The sequence below is a fragment of the Cucumis melo genome, chromosome 5 (genome assembly GCF_025177605.1).
Source record: "Cucumis melo cultivar AY chromosome 5, USDA_Cmelo_AY_1.0, whole genome shotgun sequence".
NCBI classification, from domain to species: domain Eukaryota; kingdom Viridiplantae; phylum Streptophyta; class Magnoliopsida; order Cucurbitales; family Cucurbitaceae; genus Cucumis; species Cucumis melo.
Window position 1 is genome coordinate 1,088,844 of NC_066861.1, and position 17,359 is coordinate 1,106,202.

The 17,359-nt window shown below is 35.8% G+C and overlaps 2 protein-coding genes across 3 annotated transcripts; both read right to left on the reverse strand.

Annotated features, from left to right (window-relative positions):
* Nucleotides 1-4: 4 nt before the first annotated feature.
* LOC103491517 (uncharacterized) lies at nucleotides 5-9,816 on the reverse strand. Its single transcript, XM_008451499.2, has 12 exons — nucleotides 9,358-9,816; nucleotides 9,080-9,150; nucleotides 8,195-8,278; nucleotides 7,763-8,056; nucleotides 7,239-7,378; nucleotides 6,869-6,956; nucleotides 3,132-3,314; nucleotides 2,634-2,795; nucleotides 1,531-1,724; nucleotides 1,249-1,399; nucleotides 870-1,035; nucleotides 5-793 (listed from the first exon to the last, which is right to left on the reverse strand). Exons 1-12 carry the CDS (start codon nucleotides 9,737-9,739, stop codon nucleotides 726-728), a joined length of 1,983 nt encoding a protein of 660 aa, XP_008449721.2. The 5' UTR covers nucleotides 9,740-9,816; the 3' UTR covers nucleotides 5-725.
* Nucleotides 9,817-10,142: 326 nt separating this feature from the next.
* LOC103491516 (uncharacterized) lies at nucleotides 10,143-14,950 on the reverse strand. Of its 2 annotated transcripts, XM_051085091.1 has the most exons (11): nucleotides 14,505-14,931; nucleotides 14,273-14,347; nucleotides 14,024-14,077; nucleotides 13,753-13,831; nucleotides 13,522-13,649; nucleotides 12,809-12,892; nucleotides 12,685-12,741; nucleotides 12,188-12,271; nucleotides 11,655-11,806; nucleotides 11,241-11,391; nucleotides 10,143-10,735 (listed from the first exon to the last, which is right to left on the reverse strand). In XM_051085091.1, the coding sequence occupies exons 1-11, from the start codon at nucleotides 14,859-14,861 to the stop codon at nucleotides 10,280-10,282; spliced, it is 1,677 nt and encodes a 558-aa protein (XP_050941048.1). In that variant the 5' UTR covers nucleotides 14,862-14,931; the 3' UTR covers nucleotides 10,143-10,279. The 2 variants fall into 2 exon arrangements, with proteins under 2 accessions (XP_050941048.1, XP_008449720.2); XM_008451498.3 differs by lacking the exon at nucleotides 12,685-12,741 and having other exon boundaries at nucleotides 14,505-14,950.
* Between the last annotated feature and the right edge of the window lie 2,409 nt (nucleotides 14,951-17,359).

The following is a 17,359-nucleotide window of genomic DNA, read 5'->3' on the forward strand; positions in this document are numbered from 1 at the left end:
GACATTTGGTCTAAACTTTTTTCAAATAGAAGGAATCTTTACAATGTTTGTAAGATAAGGAGTTATTTCTCCCATGTTTATCCCAATACGTCCGACACATAGTTTCACTTCCATTGATACATTTACAGTTCATTCATTTACTTCTCGAGCAGCTTTTTCCAGTGGCTAAAAACTTGAAATAACTACCGTGCAATGGGAAGGAAATTTACATCCATATATCCAAATTTAGAAATATGAACCTATTTTCCTTTGAACTATGACACTGAATCACTAAATTGATAAAATGAAAGCTTTCAAAAGTAATAGGGAAAAAAATTTACCATAATCGATTGACTTGACATATTTGCTCATCAACGACCACGATTGAATTGTTTGTCCTTCCTGCTTCAGGTTTACACAGCCTAGACAGCGACTTTTCAGCATCTGATTTAATTGTTTTGGATTTCCTTCTTTTATCTTTCTTTCCAACAAGAGCATGAGTGAGAGTGATTTTAAAATGGTTTAAATCACTTTTATCATTTTTAAAACCACTTTAAAACATGCTTTAAATCTTTTTAAAATTTATTTAAACCAGTGGAATTAAACATTTAAATTGGTTTTGTGTTTGTTTGAAGTGGTTTTAAACTTAAAAGAAAAGTGAATTTAATCACTTCAAAATCACTCCCCCCAACTCTAAAGTCACTCTTGCAAGGAGGAACAAAGAACTTGTATCTTTACCCATCTACTCACACAGCGAAAGAAACTTCTCTATCTCGTTGTGTTAGACTAACTTGTGTCTTTGTTGTACCTTTAGCTGTAACCAATAGGAAAAAAATAAATTTAGTTACTCAGGTATTTAGGATTATTTTACCGCATCAAGTAATTTTTACCTTCACCCTTCTCCATTTTTCTTCTACTTCGCCAAAGAAGCCGAATTGGTGTTCCAGGAAAACCTGCATTGGCACGCAGTTGCTTCTCCATATACCGCCGATATGTCTCAGGGAAAAGCTTTGCATCATTGACAAAGAAAACAAACGTGGGTGGCCTTATAGCAGCCTGCAGAGGACAAAGTAGTATAACACAAACCAAATTAACGAGATTACTTGATAAATTTAAGTGCCTTAAAGTTCAACCAACAACGTGCTGCCTTTAAAATGGAAGAAAGTGTTGCCAATTGTCAAACAAACAAAACAAATTTTCAAGCTTCATCCTAAACCAAAATTTGTACATCGACGACCCAATAAAGGGAATGGCTTTCATAATGAATACCTGCGTACAGTAGTAAACACGTCCTCTTTTGCCACCCCTGGTCCTTGGTGGTGCCTTAAAAGCTAACGCTTCCTGTACTACTTGATTTAGTATGGAAGTAGTAAGCCTTCTAGATCTTTCCTTTTCAACTGCACTGGCAGCAGTTATAATCCTGAACCCGACATGAAAAAGAATGACCATAAGTCTATAAATTATATTTCCTTTTAGCGTCTTATGTGCATGTAGGCACAATTTGAAAAAAGTCACTAGTATGAATAACACGAGAGTCGTGTTAGAACATACTTGTCGACACTGTGACCTGCTATTGCCGTAGAGTATACAATAGGTGCCCAATCAAGACAACGTAGCTTCTCCCTAACATCTTGCTCATAATACATTGCTGTCTGCTGGTTTTTATTCGGGATAGTATCCCACTTGTTGACAACTATCAGGCAACCTTTTCCTTCTTTCTCAATTCTTTCGGCTATTTTGCAATCCTACAGCATTCAGGTGTAATATGATGATTGTATAATCAGTAAACAATTAAAGCAGAATCGAAGGAAAAGGCAAAAATGATAAAGAAGTTAATAAATATACAATATCCAGCAAAAACGAGAAGAGCAAATCATTGCTTTTGAACGTAGAATTAACAGAGCCCCAATGAAGCTCTTCGAGGAAAACAAAATGATGCTTAACGAGGCTATTAACATTCTGTTCAAGAACAGTCTATTAACTCCGGATAATACACAAATTACTAGATATACAATCTAGACACACCAGCCTCGCTCTCCCCTCTTGTTTTCTGTCCTAAAGCTAACAAATCCTAATAACCTTCCATTTAACATTTTCTGGATGTACCATATATGACTGTCCTACCTCTGCATTAGTGTATAGCAACCCTCTTACAACAAAATTAACCCGTCCTTGCTATCCTTATCTTTCTTCTTCCTAGCTTAAGTACAAAAGCAAATAGGTGGTTTAGAAATTCTCTGATGATCCAGGTCAGTCCTTACCAACTCACTCCTCTAAAGGTCCTTGCATTCCCTTTTTACTCTATTACTAGGTCTCCTCAAATAAGTAAAACTAAGAGGAGGAAATCAGAATGTGATTAAACAGAACCTGAATCCAATTCAGTACCTCCATAATATAAATCTATTGTTTCTAAGCATTTTAATATCACATTCCTTGCAATGATTTCAAGCTTAAATTTGAGGTGAAATTAAAATTTAACCATCGATGCCATTTAGCTAGAACGCAAGAATACAAAATAATGTAATGCCCCACAGCGGTTTCATTTGAATAGAAGTTGTCCTACAGAAGCTTAAAAGAATGAAATGTAAGAATACTCACTGGGTATCAGTCATACTATCATAAAATATGTTTCAATAAAGAGCCTCGAGAACTACCTGTTCAGTGATACAAGCCAGAGCTTCTATGACAAGAGCCACCACATCAGAACGACGAATAGCACGAAATGCTCGATTGACAGAAAGAGACTCAGTCATGCTACCAGATGATGCTACAGCAGCCCTTCTTCTAATTCCAGCAGTGTCAATTAATCGAAATTTCTGTAAGAATGATCACAATTTAGCATTAGAACCAATCAAGATTAGATTTATGAAAGAACGGGCACTAAAATTGAAGCTTCTAAGAACTATGAAGTTAAGAGCGGGCACTAAAATTAAAGCTTCCCAGCCCGGGTGCATGTCCTGATCCAGCCTGCTTTTTGCTCTTTAGGCTTCTTCATTTGCTTATTGTATATCTCTCTTTTACTTTGAGTTTCTATTATTAATCTCCGTTTCAAAAAAAGAACCAAAAAGCACACTTTTAAGTTTTTGAGATCTCACATACTGGACACATCTTATGCCTTATAAGGAGAAGAGTAGAGTTGCAGCATCTCAAACCTGACCATCTTGCCCTGTAAATTCAGTATCAATAGCATCACGAGTAGTTCCACTGATTGGGCTGACAATTGTTCTGTCCTCTCCGACCAAAGCATTCAAAATACTACTTTTACCAACATTAGGTCGACCAACAATTGCTACAGCTGGAACGTAATCTTCTTCTTCATGAAGATCCTCGGAACTCTGATAGCAACACCATATATTAATGTTAATGCAACAGAACAGGAAGATGTTAAGAAACAGAGATGCAAATGCATGGATGTATCGATGTTGATTGTTATTCTGATCAAGAAATTTTTTTCTTTTGTTCTCTCTTTTAGTACAACAACTACCGAAATGGTAGATAACACACACGACCTCAATGGAGGGAGTACATCCCAATTACTGTTGAGTTAAGCTCACTTTGGTAGAAAATTTTGTTTGATATGTAAATATGGATATAAAACCTTTCAGATTTGATAACCTGGAGATATACTTCTTATGCTACAGTGTCTAAAGCATTTTAACAGGGACAAAAATTGACAGGTGTTTAAGATAGTTCCAATCTGAATGACATTCATGTGAGATGAAAGACCAAAAGGTATGTAACTTTCATTGATGACCATACCCGTCTTACCTAGGTCTACCTTATCATAGATAAATCCGAGGTTCCATCCATTTTCCAAAACTTCTATCATACTATCAAAACACAATTTCATACAAAAATTGCAATTCTTCGAAGTGATAATGATCGGGAATTCCAAAACCATAACCTTAGTGAATTTCTAGCCTCCAAGGGGATTGTTCACCAAACCTCATGTGCCTACACTCCTCAACAAAATGGAGTGGCCGAACGAAAAAACCGACACCTTGTGGAAGTAGCCCGTTCACTTATGCTTTCCACTTCCCTTCCATCATACCTGTGGGGAGATGCTATTCTTACAGCCGCTCACTTAATCAATAGAATGCCTTCTTGTATCCTCCACCTTCAGACTCCCTTAGATTGTCTTAAGGAGTCTTACCCCTCTACTCGTCTTGTTTCTGAGGTTCCTCTTCGTGTGTTTGGGTGCACCGCCTATGTCCATAATTTCGGCCCTAATCAGACCAAATTTACCCCTCGGGCTCAGGCCTGTGTGTTTGTTGGGTATCCCCTTCACCAACGCGGTTATAAATGTTTTCACCCGCCGTCTAGGAAATACTTTGTCACTATGGATGTTACTTTCTGTGAAAACCGACCCTACTTTCCCGTTAGCCATCTTCAGAGGGAGAATGTGAGTGAAGAGTCTAACAGCATCTTTGAATTTGTTGAACCTACTCCTATTACCGTGTCTGACATTGATCCTCATCCCATAATCTTACCCACAAACCAAGTTCCCTGGAAAACATATTATAGGAGGAATCTCAGAAAGGAAGTTGGGTCCCCTACTAGTCAACCGCCGGCTCCAGTCCAAGATTTCGAACCTCCTCGAGACCAAGGTATGGAAAACCCTACAAAACCTTGTACTAATAATACAATGAGTGAGAATGACAAGTCTGATGTTGCTGTTCTTGAAAATATGGAAGAAAAGAACCGTGATGATGAGACTAAGGTTAGAATAGAAACCAGTAACGATGAAGTTGAACAGGGTCTTACAAGGAAATTTGATGAGTATGATCCCTCTCTTGACATTCCAATTGCATTGAGAAAAGGTACCAGATCATGCACTAAACATCCCATTTGCAACTATGTTTCCTATGATAATCTCTCTCCACAGTTTAGAGCATTTACAGCAAGCCTTGACTCTACCATAATACCGAAAAATATATACACTGCTCTAGAGTGTCCTAAATGGAAGAATGTTGTTATGGAAGAGATGAAGGCTCTCGAAAAGAATAGAACTTGGGAGATCTGTGCTCTACCCAAGGGACATAAAATTGTAGGATGCAAATGGGTATTCTCTCTCAAATACAAAGCAGATGGTACACTTGATAGACACAAGGCAAGATTAGTGGCAAAGGAATTCACTCAAACCTATGGTATTGACTATTCAGAAACTTTTTCTCCAGTTGCTAAATTGAATACTGTTAGAGTCCTGCTATCTGTTGCTGTGAACAAAGATTGGCCTCTATACCAGCTGGATGTTAAGAATGCTTTTTTGAATGGAGACCTTGTGGAGGAAGTCTACATGAGCCCCCCACCAGGATTTGAAGCCCAATTTGGTCAGCAGGTGTGTAAACTCCAAAAATCTCTATATGGTCTGAAACAGTCTCCGAGAGCATGGTTTGACAGATTCACTACCTTTGTCAAGTCCCAATGGTACAGTCAAGGGCACTCTGACCATACTTTATTTACAAAGGCTTCCAAGACAGGAAAGATTGCTATTCTAATAGTGTATGTAGATGACATTGTTTTGACTAGAGATGATCAAACAGAAATTAGTCAACTAAAGCAGAGAATGGGTGATGAATTTGAAATCAAAGATTTGGGAAATCTGAAATATTTCCTTGGAATGGAGGTGGCTAGATCAAAAGAAGGTATTTCCGTGTCTCAGAGAAAATACACCCTTGATTTGCTAACCGAGCAGGTATGTTGGGATGTCGTCCTGCTGATACTCCTATTGAATTCAACTGTAAACTAGGAAACTCTGATGATTAAGTTCCAGTTGATAAAGAACAATATCAGCGCCTTGTAGGTAAATTAATTTACTTATCCCATACTCGTCCTGATATTTCCTTTGCTGTGAGTGTTGTCAGCCAGTTTATGCAGGCTCCCTATGAGAAACATATGGAAGCTGTTAACAGAATCCTGAGATACTTGAAAAATACACCTGGTAAAGGGTTGATGTTTAGAAAAACAAATAGAAAGACCATTGAGGCATATACTGACTCAGATTGGGCAGGATCTGTTATTGATAAAAAGTCTACCTCCGGTTATTGTACCTTTGTTTGGGGCAATCTTGTAACTTGGAAGAGTAAGAAGCAAAGTGTTGTGGCCAGGAGCAGTGCTGAGGCTGAATACAGAGCTATGAGTCTGGGAATATGTGAGGAAATTTGGCTCCAGAAAGCCTTGTAAGATCTTAATCAGGAATGTGAGACACCATTGAAGCTTTTTTGTGATAATAAAGCCGCTATTAGTATTGCTAACAACCCAGTTCAACATGATAGAACTAAACATGTTGAGATTGATCGGCATTTCATCAAAGAAAGACTTGACAGTGGAAGCATATGCATTCCGTACATTCCTTCAAGCCAACAGATTGCTGATGTTCTTACCAAGGGGCTTCTCAGACCACACTTCAACCTTTGCGTTAGCAAGTTGGGACTCATTGATATTTAACTCCCAACTTGAGGGGGAGTGTTAGAATTAGTAGGGTTTTACCCTAGAGTACTTTTAGAAAGAATAAAATATAAGATTTTATTTCCTAAATATACCCTAGATCTTTTCCTTTCTTATTCCTATTGTACTCTATTTATTCTCCCTTTATACCTATTGTATTTAGCTCATAAGAAAAATAATAAAAACAAAAGTATCGTGGTTTTTCTCCCGGTTCTCGGGTTTCCACGTAAGTCTCGGGTTGTTGTTAATTGCTTTCAATAGGTATATTTCAAATAAATAAATGGAAGACCAAAAGATAGTGTTTCAAAGTTGGCAACTGTAGATACTCAAACAAGTGGGAACACCAACTAAGCAGGAACTTGATCGACCAAAAGGTAAGGTTGATTAGACTACGACCATATCTACTAGTAAAGACACACAAGTTAAAGCATTCAAACCTCACCTCAACTTTTTGTAGCCTGGAACATAGAAGATCAAGAAGCTCTCCAGTCCCAGTTCCAGATAGAGCAGATACGGGAAGAGGTGTAAACCTGTTAGTGGATCAAATGATCAAAGCCAATTCTATTAGAATTTGTGGGGTCCGGGAGTGCAAAGTGCAAACTTGACAAGTAGTCTCCTAACAGAAACAACCATGTCCTCACACTCCCAAAAATTCTAACTTAACTTAAGTAGACTTTTAATTCAATAATATCTGTTACTAAATGGCAAGAGTATGAGTTGAAACGAAGGAATATGAAGGACATTGTTAACTTTTGAACTGCATACAGCAAATAAAACTTAAATTTAAAGGAAAATCATCAATAACAACATACCCCAAAGACCAAAACTCTGATGCCTGCATCAATCCTTTACGTGGAGACTCACACTTATTAACTGCAAGCATTGTAAATTTATCTGAGTAGTTTCTACGGAGCCAATCAGCAATTTCTTCATCAGCTGCAGTTAGACCTGCCTGGTAAGAGTATTTTTGTTCTTAATCAGACTACTAGTAGTATTTAGCAACAGAAAATGAAATCAAATAATGGAAATGAAGAGGAAGTAAATCTATCCGTATATTTTGTTCAGATAACACATACACATCATTGATGACATAAAACAAAAACTCCATACTTTAACTTGATAAGTATCCAATCAATATTGCAATAAGAAGACACAATGCCAGTTTTATCAGAGAGCAAAATTCAAAAAAAAAAAAAATTATGTGCAAGTATCCTTTGTCCAAAACAATTTCTAATTGAATTTTGATAAAATATCTTATGCTCCAACATATTGAATAATAAAGCTAGGAGAATAAACATAAAGGATGTACACTTTTATAATCATAAATTGAGACTACCTGGCCATCCACAAGAAATATGACAACAGATGCTTCTTCCACAGCTGCTGTGGCTTGCCTCTCAATCATTGACGGCATCCTTGCAACAGCTGCTTCTCTGGAAGCAAGGGGAATTCCATCCATGCCTATGGTTGTCGAGATAGCCAATTCCTCCATAACATCATTTTGTGTTTTCGAGACAGAAAGAACCCCTCCTGTATCCACAACCATAAATTCATTGTCCCCCCAAAAGGATCTACCATATAACCGATCCCTAGTAACACCAGGTTCATCCACAACAATAGCCCTGTTCCCCTAGGGTACCAACAGAAAGACTAATTTAGAAGGAACAATATTGTCTGAGTAATAGTAGTACTGGAAGCTTTAAATCTCATTTCCAGAGAACTGAATAGTACAAAGGGCTATAGGACTATCAAGAAAAAAGATTATTACCCCAACAAGTCTATTAAACATTGCAGATTTACCAACATTTGGCCTTCCAACAATTGCCACTTTTGGAAGAAGATGGTCTGGGATCTGAAAATAAGATTACATGAGTAGGAGAAAGAACATTTACATAGTGGCATAGGAAATAAGCCCACCATTGAATAAGTTAGTTCCGTTCTCCCGTGTTTTGCAATAACAGAACCTCCCAATAAATTTGCACAAGGATTGTTTCAAGAATACAAGAAAACAAAAAATAAATAGAATTGCATACTTAATAAATTTCTAGACAAGAAAAGGGCATGGTCACTGATATGGTAATGAAATTGGCAACTAACAGGTTACAACCATTCAATGAATTTTAGCATTTAAATTTTTTATAAACTGTTCTCGATCACTAACACAAATGATCTCCAAATCCTCAAGCGAACTATGGTTTCCACCCCCCCCCCCCCCCCCCCACCCATCAAATTAGAATCATATTTTAACTGAAATTTACTTGAGAATTTTGCTATAAGGTAACTTAGGCCATGTTTGGTTATTTTAATTTTGAAAATTGCTTCTAAAGATTACTTCCACCCATGAGTTTTTTTCCTATGTTATCAAAACTTCTAAAATAACAGTTTTTAAGAACTTGTTTTTATGATTGAAATTTGACTAATAATTCAAATGTTTCCTCAAAAAAGATTAACCAGATCATAAAGAAATTGTGAGAAAATAAATATAATTTCCTTTTTAACAAAAAACAAATGGAGGTCATATTTTTCTTTTTACTTATACACTTTCAGTTAGTTAAAGTAATTCTATAATCCAAACTATTTCACAGCATAAACATACAATGATATCAGCATAACATAGCCCCCGATGAACTCAAGATCGATATTGGAAACTTACAACATTTCTAGGTGTAGTCTTACGCTTCTTCTTCTTCCGGCCAGTTTCTGATTGTTCAGTCAATTCATCATCTAAGAAGACCAGAAAAATGAACGGAGTCAGCAATAATCACATATTGAAACGTGACCAAATTACGGAATTTAGGTAATCTGACCATAACCTATACCAAATTGACAGTCCACCTAACAAATGCATTAGCAAATTTCTCGTTTACGATTACAGATATGTAACTCATGCAAGAGAAAAAAAAACAACAGTGAGAATACTTGAACACCCACCTAGTCTTAGTTCGCGAGATAAAGAGCTAGAATACTCTCGAAGAACATCTTTAGCTTCTTCTTCGAAAGCCTCGACATCAATGGTGTAATCCTCATCGCCAAATTCGTCATCTAATTCTCCCGGATCCTCTCCTTCAGCATCTACATAATTTTCAGGTAATCCAGTATCACCAGTAACCGCAGTGCATTCACAAAGCGTTCGAAACGAGAGCGAGGAAGATTTGAAGCAACCGAACAAGTTCGACGAGGAAAGTGAAGAAGGTGGAAGAGGGAAAAAGGAAGAAAATGAAGGAGTGGAAGCAAGTGAAGAAGGTCTAGAGAGAGATTTAGATGGAGTGAAAGAAAAGAGAGTTGAAGTGTACCAGAGCTTCAAAGCTGTCATGGCCGGAGCTCCGGACTGGCGCCGAGAAGTTGGGAAGAAGAACGTTTGGTGGTTATAGCAAAACTGAAAGGTTTATCTTTATCCGCTGGCCGTGGCAATGGGTTTTAGTATAATTTTAAATTTTGACCTTAGTTTTATTTTGGAATTTTAGACCCCTTTTCAAATAATTAGCTTTTTAGTACACTCCGAATTTTAATAAGTAACGTAAAATTATCGAAAATTAGCAAAAGTAAACCTCCTTAATTTTATGTTTGGAAAATTGGACAAGCCAACAAAGCTTAACTTGTTAAATTACTTTTCTACCCCTTATATTTTATCAAATTAGTAAACCTCGTTAGATTACATTTGTTGTTTACATATTACATCCGTCAATGAAATCTCATTACGATTACACTAATTATACTTACAGATCGGTAAACCTCGTGATTTCAATTTAGACCTCTAATTTTAAAAGTTCTTACATCTTAACTATTTTATCCATGATATATGCTCCATTACAAACATGCAATTATGTGATAGTCCACTCAAAATATACTTCTCCTAAAATATCTGCAGCAACTTCTTCCTAAGGCTTCCAAGCCATTTCATAGGGGTTGTGGCCATTGCTTCATCTGGAGATACTTTTCTCATTTGCTCAACCACAGTGGCTTCTTCGTTCCTTGACTCGTCTTGTATTTTTGTATCATCTTTGGCTTTAGATTCGTTCATACCACTGTCTGGTTTCACTTTTATCTTTATTGGTTTGCCAAGTTTCGATTTATCTTCCATTTGTGCATTTTCAATAGCCTTTTGACATACAGGAAACCCTTGATCATCCCATGATTCTAAAATCACACCTGACCCAATGCAGCTCCTTCCCTTATAAAAGGCGGCAAACTGGCCTGCTGCGAGGCCTTGGTCGTCTTCGCTTAGGTGGACGACTGCAACATCTTCATGACCATCCTCATTGTGTTCCATTGTCAAATTGCAACTATAGAAACCCGGGCCATGTCGGACCTAGAAATAGAATAAAATTATGAAACAATGAACTGGAAATGACAGATGAGAACTCGAGTCCAATTACACAATCTCAAAGCAAATGGGCGGGATATAGCAGACAAAGCCTCCCCATAACATTTCTAGATCTACTTAATCTTAATACATTTTCCCCTCTCAAAGAGAAAGGCCCCCAAAAAAAGTCCCTTAACAGATAAAATTGAATTCTAAACTTAAATCCTTTGTTTGAAAGAAAAATCGATGATATCGAGATGCTTGTTCTATTAAATAATCATGGAAGATAAATTACTTTTCTATATAATAGTCAACATTTCCGGATTATCAATATTGCCAAGCATGCTTGTCAAACTTCCAACACAAACTTGCAGGAATAAACTGATGGGTTCTCTGGAAAGGTTTGTAAAAAAGTTAAGAAATTTTCCTTTTATGGTAAATCGTTATGGCCAGGCCAACTTGAAGTAGTGAAACTAACAAGAAATATGGGAGATGGAAGCTGAAACTATACCTTACATTGAAGCCCAGTAAATTGGTCTGGAGGCATACCACTAAGCCATTTTAGAGATCCAACACGAAACACCCGCCTTCTTTTGTCAAATGAGAAATAGTTTCTCGACACAAATACTACATTGTTCTTTATATCTTTTTCCACGACATACCTGCATTAGACGAAGGCAAAAAAACTGAAATCGTCATTGTTAGCTCAGCAAGAGACGTAAGTAAAGAATGTGAGCTTGTGAAGCATCAGATTGGAAATAATCCCAATGTAATCGGTCACTAAAAACTAAACTGGCACATCGGAATGCTCAAATCTCTGCACCAAATAGAGTTGAAGATGTTCTTGAAGTTTTGGTAAAATGGCCATACAACAGCTAGAGATCATCAAATTTATTCTTAAAGAAAAGAAACTGAGAAGGCATACCAAGGTCCTCCAGGAAGTCTTAGACCTTGGCGTTGGCCCATCGTGTAGAACCAAAATCCTCGATGTTTGCCAAGGAAATCTCCCGACTCTGCCTCTAATATCACACCTTCATCCTCCCCAATATGTCTTGCAACAAATTCACTAAATTTTATCTACACATCAAAGAAACAGGTTCTACATGAATTCTACCACAAGATACCTTAAACAGGAGACCCATCTTCAGAAACAGGATGAATGAAAATTGTTGCTGTCATGAGGAATAAGGAAATAAAACACTTGCTCAGGAAAAGTATAGCCATCAGAAAATTTCAACAAGAGTTGGCAAATCTTGTACTAAATCCATTAAGCCAGCCTATGTTACTATAAATTGTTCTAAAAAGTAGTAAAGAATATTCTAAAATATAAAGTAGCAACACCAAAATATTAGAAATAGATCAGCATTGACCAATGAATTTTGAGAAAGTCATTAGCCTCCCGTGAAAAAAGACAAACAAACAAAAAAAAAAATGTATGAATCACCACATCCAAAGTACCTTCCCAAGGAAACATATTCCTTGTGAATCCTTTCTGTCTTTGTTTGGTAGGTTGAATTTTGCAGCAAGCTTGCGAACCTCATCCTGCAGATGATTGTTGAGGGAATATAAGGCTGAGAGAAGAAAAATATTGCTGAAGTCACAACCCTAGAAAAACATATTAACAAGATAACAAGCACACAAGTATTCCTTATTCCTTCAAAAAAGATAGAGCATAAGTTGAAAGAATATAGCTAGTTGGGATTGGAGTTGGCATGATATGAACTAATAAATTGAGGCACTTATATAAGTTTTGCACACGAGAATAGTAAAAACTAAATAGGTTCAAACTGCAATATAACATCCACAAATCTCTAAAATGTTATCTACATCATTTGGCTTGCGAAAGTCTGTAATACAGTTTTTAGCTTTTATTAAATACATAAATTTCTCAACTGAATGCAACCAATGTTAGCCACTAGGTGTTAATGTCTGTACAAAGCTTAGAAGGCCAGTACCAAATTGTACAAATTTACAATAGTTGAACTTGAACATCTCGGAATACACCCTGAAGTCTGAAACATAAGAGATACCTCAAAAAAATACATCATAATAAATACTATAAAATTAGCTTGAACAAACCTTTGGAATACAACCGAGAGGGAACAAAAGCCGTTTAAGTTGATTCTGCGAGAGATGTGATAGAAAATACGTTTGATCCTTGACCTAAGAACAATAATAATCAAGTAAAATAAGAAATCTTTATTTTAGAGCAAGAAGGAACAAGGAAGGGATAAATGTGTTTGATGATAAACCTTGAACTAGGTAAGCGATATATAAATCATAAAGCTTATTAATGATGTTGTTTCCTGAAGGATTGCAACAAATAGTGGCCGTATAATGCAATATTAGTCATATCTATTCCACTGACTTTATACATGAAACTTCAAGTTAAATTACTATAGGCGTTACTGACTGCCATGTGTAGTGTAGAATATAGAAAAAAGTCATGAAAATAGCAAAACAGTGTCCTACCTAAAGGGTTACAAAAACAATCAACTACAATTTTTTTATGAGAAATCACAAGAATACAAGGGCATACAAAAAAAACAACCCACAGAAAACACCCCAACTAAAGAAAGGGGGACCAACTGAGAAAGATACCACCTATTGAATGATTAAAAAAGGACTTTGAAATCAAAGCTCAAAGAGACACATGAAATCTAATGAAAGACCAAATCTCACTATGATCCCTTTCCCTACCACAAAATATTAAAGTTAAGCAAGGAATAACCGATACTCCCTAATGGACAGGTTAGATTAAAAGAAAGGTCTGTGCAATCGTTCCCAGATACCATATCCTTGGACAGTTCTAAAACAGAAGGTTTATCCATTTGATCCGCAGATGGGTGAATAACATTCGCATAATGCCCTGAAGCAACATAATCGAACTCCATATTGCTTATCGCATCCATGAATGCTCCTGGAAAAAGCAGGGCTTGCCATATATTAGATTAATACAAAAGAAATCATAAACATTAATAGAAAGCTTAACGATATAACCAATGTCCATCTAATGAACATACCAAACTTTATTCTTGTGTTACAAAGGACATCGGGGTTTGGAGTACGGCCACATCGATATTCTTCAATTATATAAGAAACCTAAAAGCATAAAATAGACAGTATTCAGTAGACATAAATGAGAACCGAATACCAGTTTGTGCTACTAGAAAAGAATGAATGAGAAAGATGGTCAGCTGGAACAGCTACAAGTAAATTGATTGGATGTATTAATATATCGTTAACACATCCAACAAAGTTATAGGATAAAATTGTAGTTGTAAATGCACTTACCACGTTCCTCCAATATTCCTCTGTCAAATGAACTACTTCCAACGGTACATCAATCTGAAAACCAATTTACATAACATTTTCAGCTCAAAGATCTCTCTTGAGCACAAACTACAGAAGAAAGACATTACTTGTGGGTATCTTGAATAATGTTTAATTTTCCCAACAAATCCTTTATTTCATTTGAAAATTCGTTGGAAAAATTAACCTTTGCAAGTTTAGATGGATTTATAAGCTAAAATAGTAACAAACCTGATCACAAACAGCTTTAGCATACTTCAAATCATCGTCCCATGGACATTCTGACCAAAAATTCTCGAAGTCTTCCTACGAAAACAGAACCCATTAAAGTGCGTTCACACGAAAAGGCTATATTTCCTTCGAGCTGAAAATGCCCATTTGATTGCTCACAATTGCACCAGCATTCACTATATCAGCTACCATAATTTGCAAGAAAACACAAGAACCATATAACATAACAGACCTGGAACCAGATTTTGAGGTAGAAGGCAGTGCAGGAGTGGCCAGCAGCGTGGAGAAGGCGGAGTGCGACGCTACTATCGACGCCGCCGCTGAGAAGAACGGCGACTTTGAGGGGATAAGTAGGCATCGAACATGAGAGGAAAGGGAGGAAGTCGGCATCGGAGAGGGGTTTGGGTAAAGAAGATTGGGAGGTATTATGCTGCACGGCAGAGGAAGCGGAGAATCGGGTGAAGAAGAGACGAGGGTTGTGGGGGCGGAGGAGAGGTCTGAGAATCGAGGGTGAAAGGGGAAGAGAGGTGAAATGCGAAATCGGAACAGAGCACCACACGGCGGGATTCACTCTCAGTCTCAGCATCATTCAATCCACCGCCGTCGCATCTCCGGACGGAAGACGAACCCGTTAGGCGAAAAACATATTATCCAATTTAATTTCGTTACACATTTTCTCAAAATATTATAATAATTTTTTACTCATTCCTTAAAATTTTTACAATAAATTCTTAAATCATTATTCACTTCCCTAATTAATATTTATTGTTTAATCAATTTGAGTTAGTGAATAAATTTAAATGTGATTGAAATTAGGAAGATTAAAATTCAAACACTAAACATAAAACGATAAAAAGGATAATTTAACATTATATCTAAGTCTTTTCTTTGTTCTGCATATCCTCTCTTTTTTTAGACAATAAATTTAAACTTTTGAAGTTTTAATCAAAAGAATATGCCTCATCTAGACTAAGATGAGTATGATGGATCAAAAAACTGAGTCGAAGATTAAAATTCAAACACTAAACATAAAACGATAAAAAGGATAATTTAACATTATATCTAAGTCTTTTCTTTGTTCTGCATATCCTCTCTTTTTTTAGACAATAAATTTAAACTTTTGAAGTTTTAATCAAAAGAATATGCCTCATCTAGACTAAGATGAGTATGATGGATCAAAAAACTGAGTCGGTCGATCTAAAAACGAGAGGGATCGATTTCAAAAAGTTCCAAATCGAGAATTTCCACAAAAATATTTTTAAGGGTTAAACTAATCCAACCAATACGACAAAAACCACTGACCGATTGACTCTTACGCATCGACGACGATGTTAGTTTGACACTTTACCAAACCCACTATGATCGATTTAAGATTGATTTGTAAAAAAACCAACTCCGATAGATTGACGATCAAGGTAGTTTGAGATATGTCGGTGGGTGTGTGGTGCTTTAATTAAGCAATTATGTTTTACAAAGTTTTAAATATTATTTAGAATGGGTAAAGCTTTGTTTAAGGTAAGATTGGGTCAGCCCGTTTGTTGTGTACCCTAAAATCACTATTGAAGAGCCCTTTTTTGAGAAAGGCCCAATCCCATCCACAATTAGAAATAATATAAAACTTGTGCATCAATTTAACATTTATTTTATTGAAAAAGAAAAATAGAGATTAGGGTGGGTGGTTAGGTCTATATCTTCCAATGAAAGAATGCTCAAAAGTTTTCAATAGTCTACAAATGGTCCTCCATAATTCAAATTCTTAAATTTCTTTGTGTATTATGTTTGTATATTCTAGGATTGAGCATGATAGATCGAAAAATCGAAGGTGGTTGGTCAAAGATAAGGAGAAGTTTGATCGATTTCAGTTAGGAAAAATTATAAACTAACAATATTTTTTTAAAATTTCAAAGGCTTAAGTTGATACAAAATCACTGATCAACCGATCTTGCAACTCCTTCATAATCGGAATCGATTTGAATATTTATTAAAATGACAACAATCGATTTGATGGCAATTTGGTTGAAAAACTGACTCCAACCAGTTAACGACCAATCTCATTCTACAATGGGACAAACATACGTACATACATATACATGGTAGAGATATTGGAAATACTCATTTATTCTCGATCAACATTCTTCCCATCCAACAACCTTGGTAGAAAAATTATGGTTCCAAGAAAAATAGGATATGAGATTAGAGGTTATGAACAATTAAGTTTGAAAAAAATTACTCTTTTAGTTTTAAAATTTGAGGATTAAAAAAAAGTAAATTTTCAATTAAATTATGAGCCACTTTATTATCATAATTTCTAAGAACAAATAGGAAGCTCACAATTATAATCCTAATCATCAAATTCAATTTATAAAGAAGCAGATTCGATATCTTCAACCGATTGAAACTCACAAACCTTAAGGTTGATATTGATAATATATGTTTGTGGTAGTTAAGTTATATTTATGTTGACATCAATAATTATAATTATTTATCTTTAGTTTATCATTTTTAATAATATTCACTATTAAGGACTCATTTGCTATGCGCTAAGTCTTGCAAGTTACGATCATGCATTATTGCTTGACATTCTCGTAAGCAAACCGATGTGATCTTGCTCACGTGGAAGTAATTATTATTCACAAGGCTAGTATACTTTTTGTTTTCCTTTGAATTCAACGATATGTGAGAGTGGGTAATAAATTTTTTTAACCCCAAATATAGTAAAATCTGTCCAAATCTATTTCTAATAAACTTTGCTTTATTCGTATTTTTCTTAAAATATTGTTATATACTTAATTATTATTCATAAAATTATTGTTCATTATAATTATCCTTGAATTTAAACAAGTATATTGAATATATATCTAAGTTTTAACATGTGATAAAAAGAAAGAAAAAAAAAATCTATCTCTTTATATTAGAAAATGAGAAAATTCAAACCACAAACATCTTGACCATCAAATATATAATACATGTTAGTTGAGTTACACTCATTTTAATTAGAAAAACACAATACGAAAAGAATTGACAACCAATATGAGCAACATTGATTACCATTTGTTCTTCTTTCTTCTTCTGTGGGATAGGAAGATT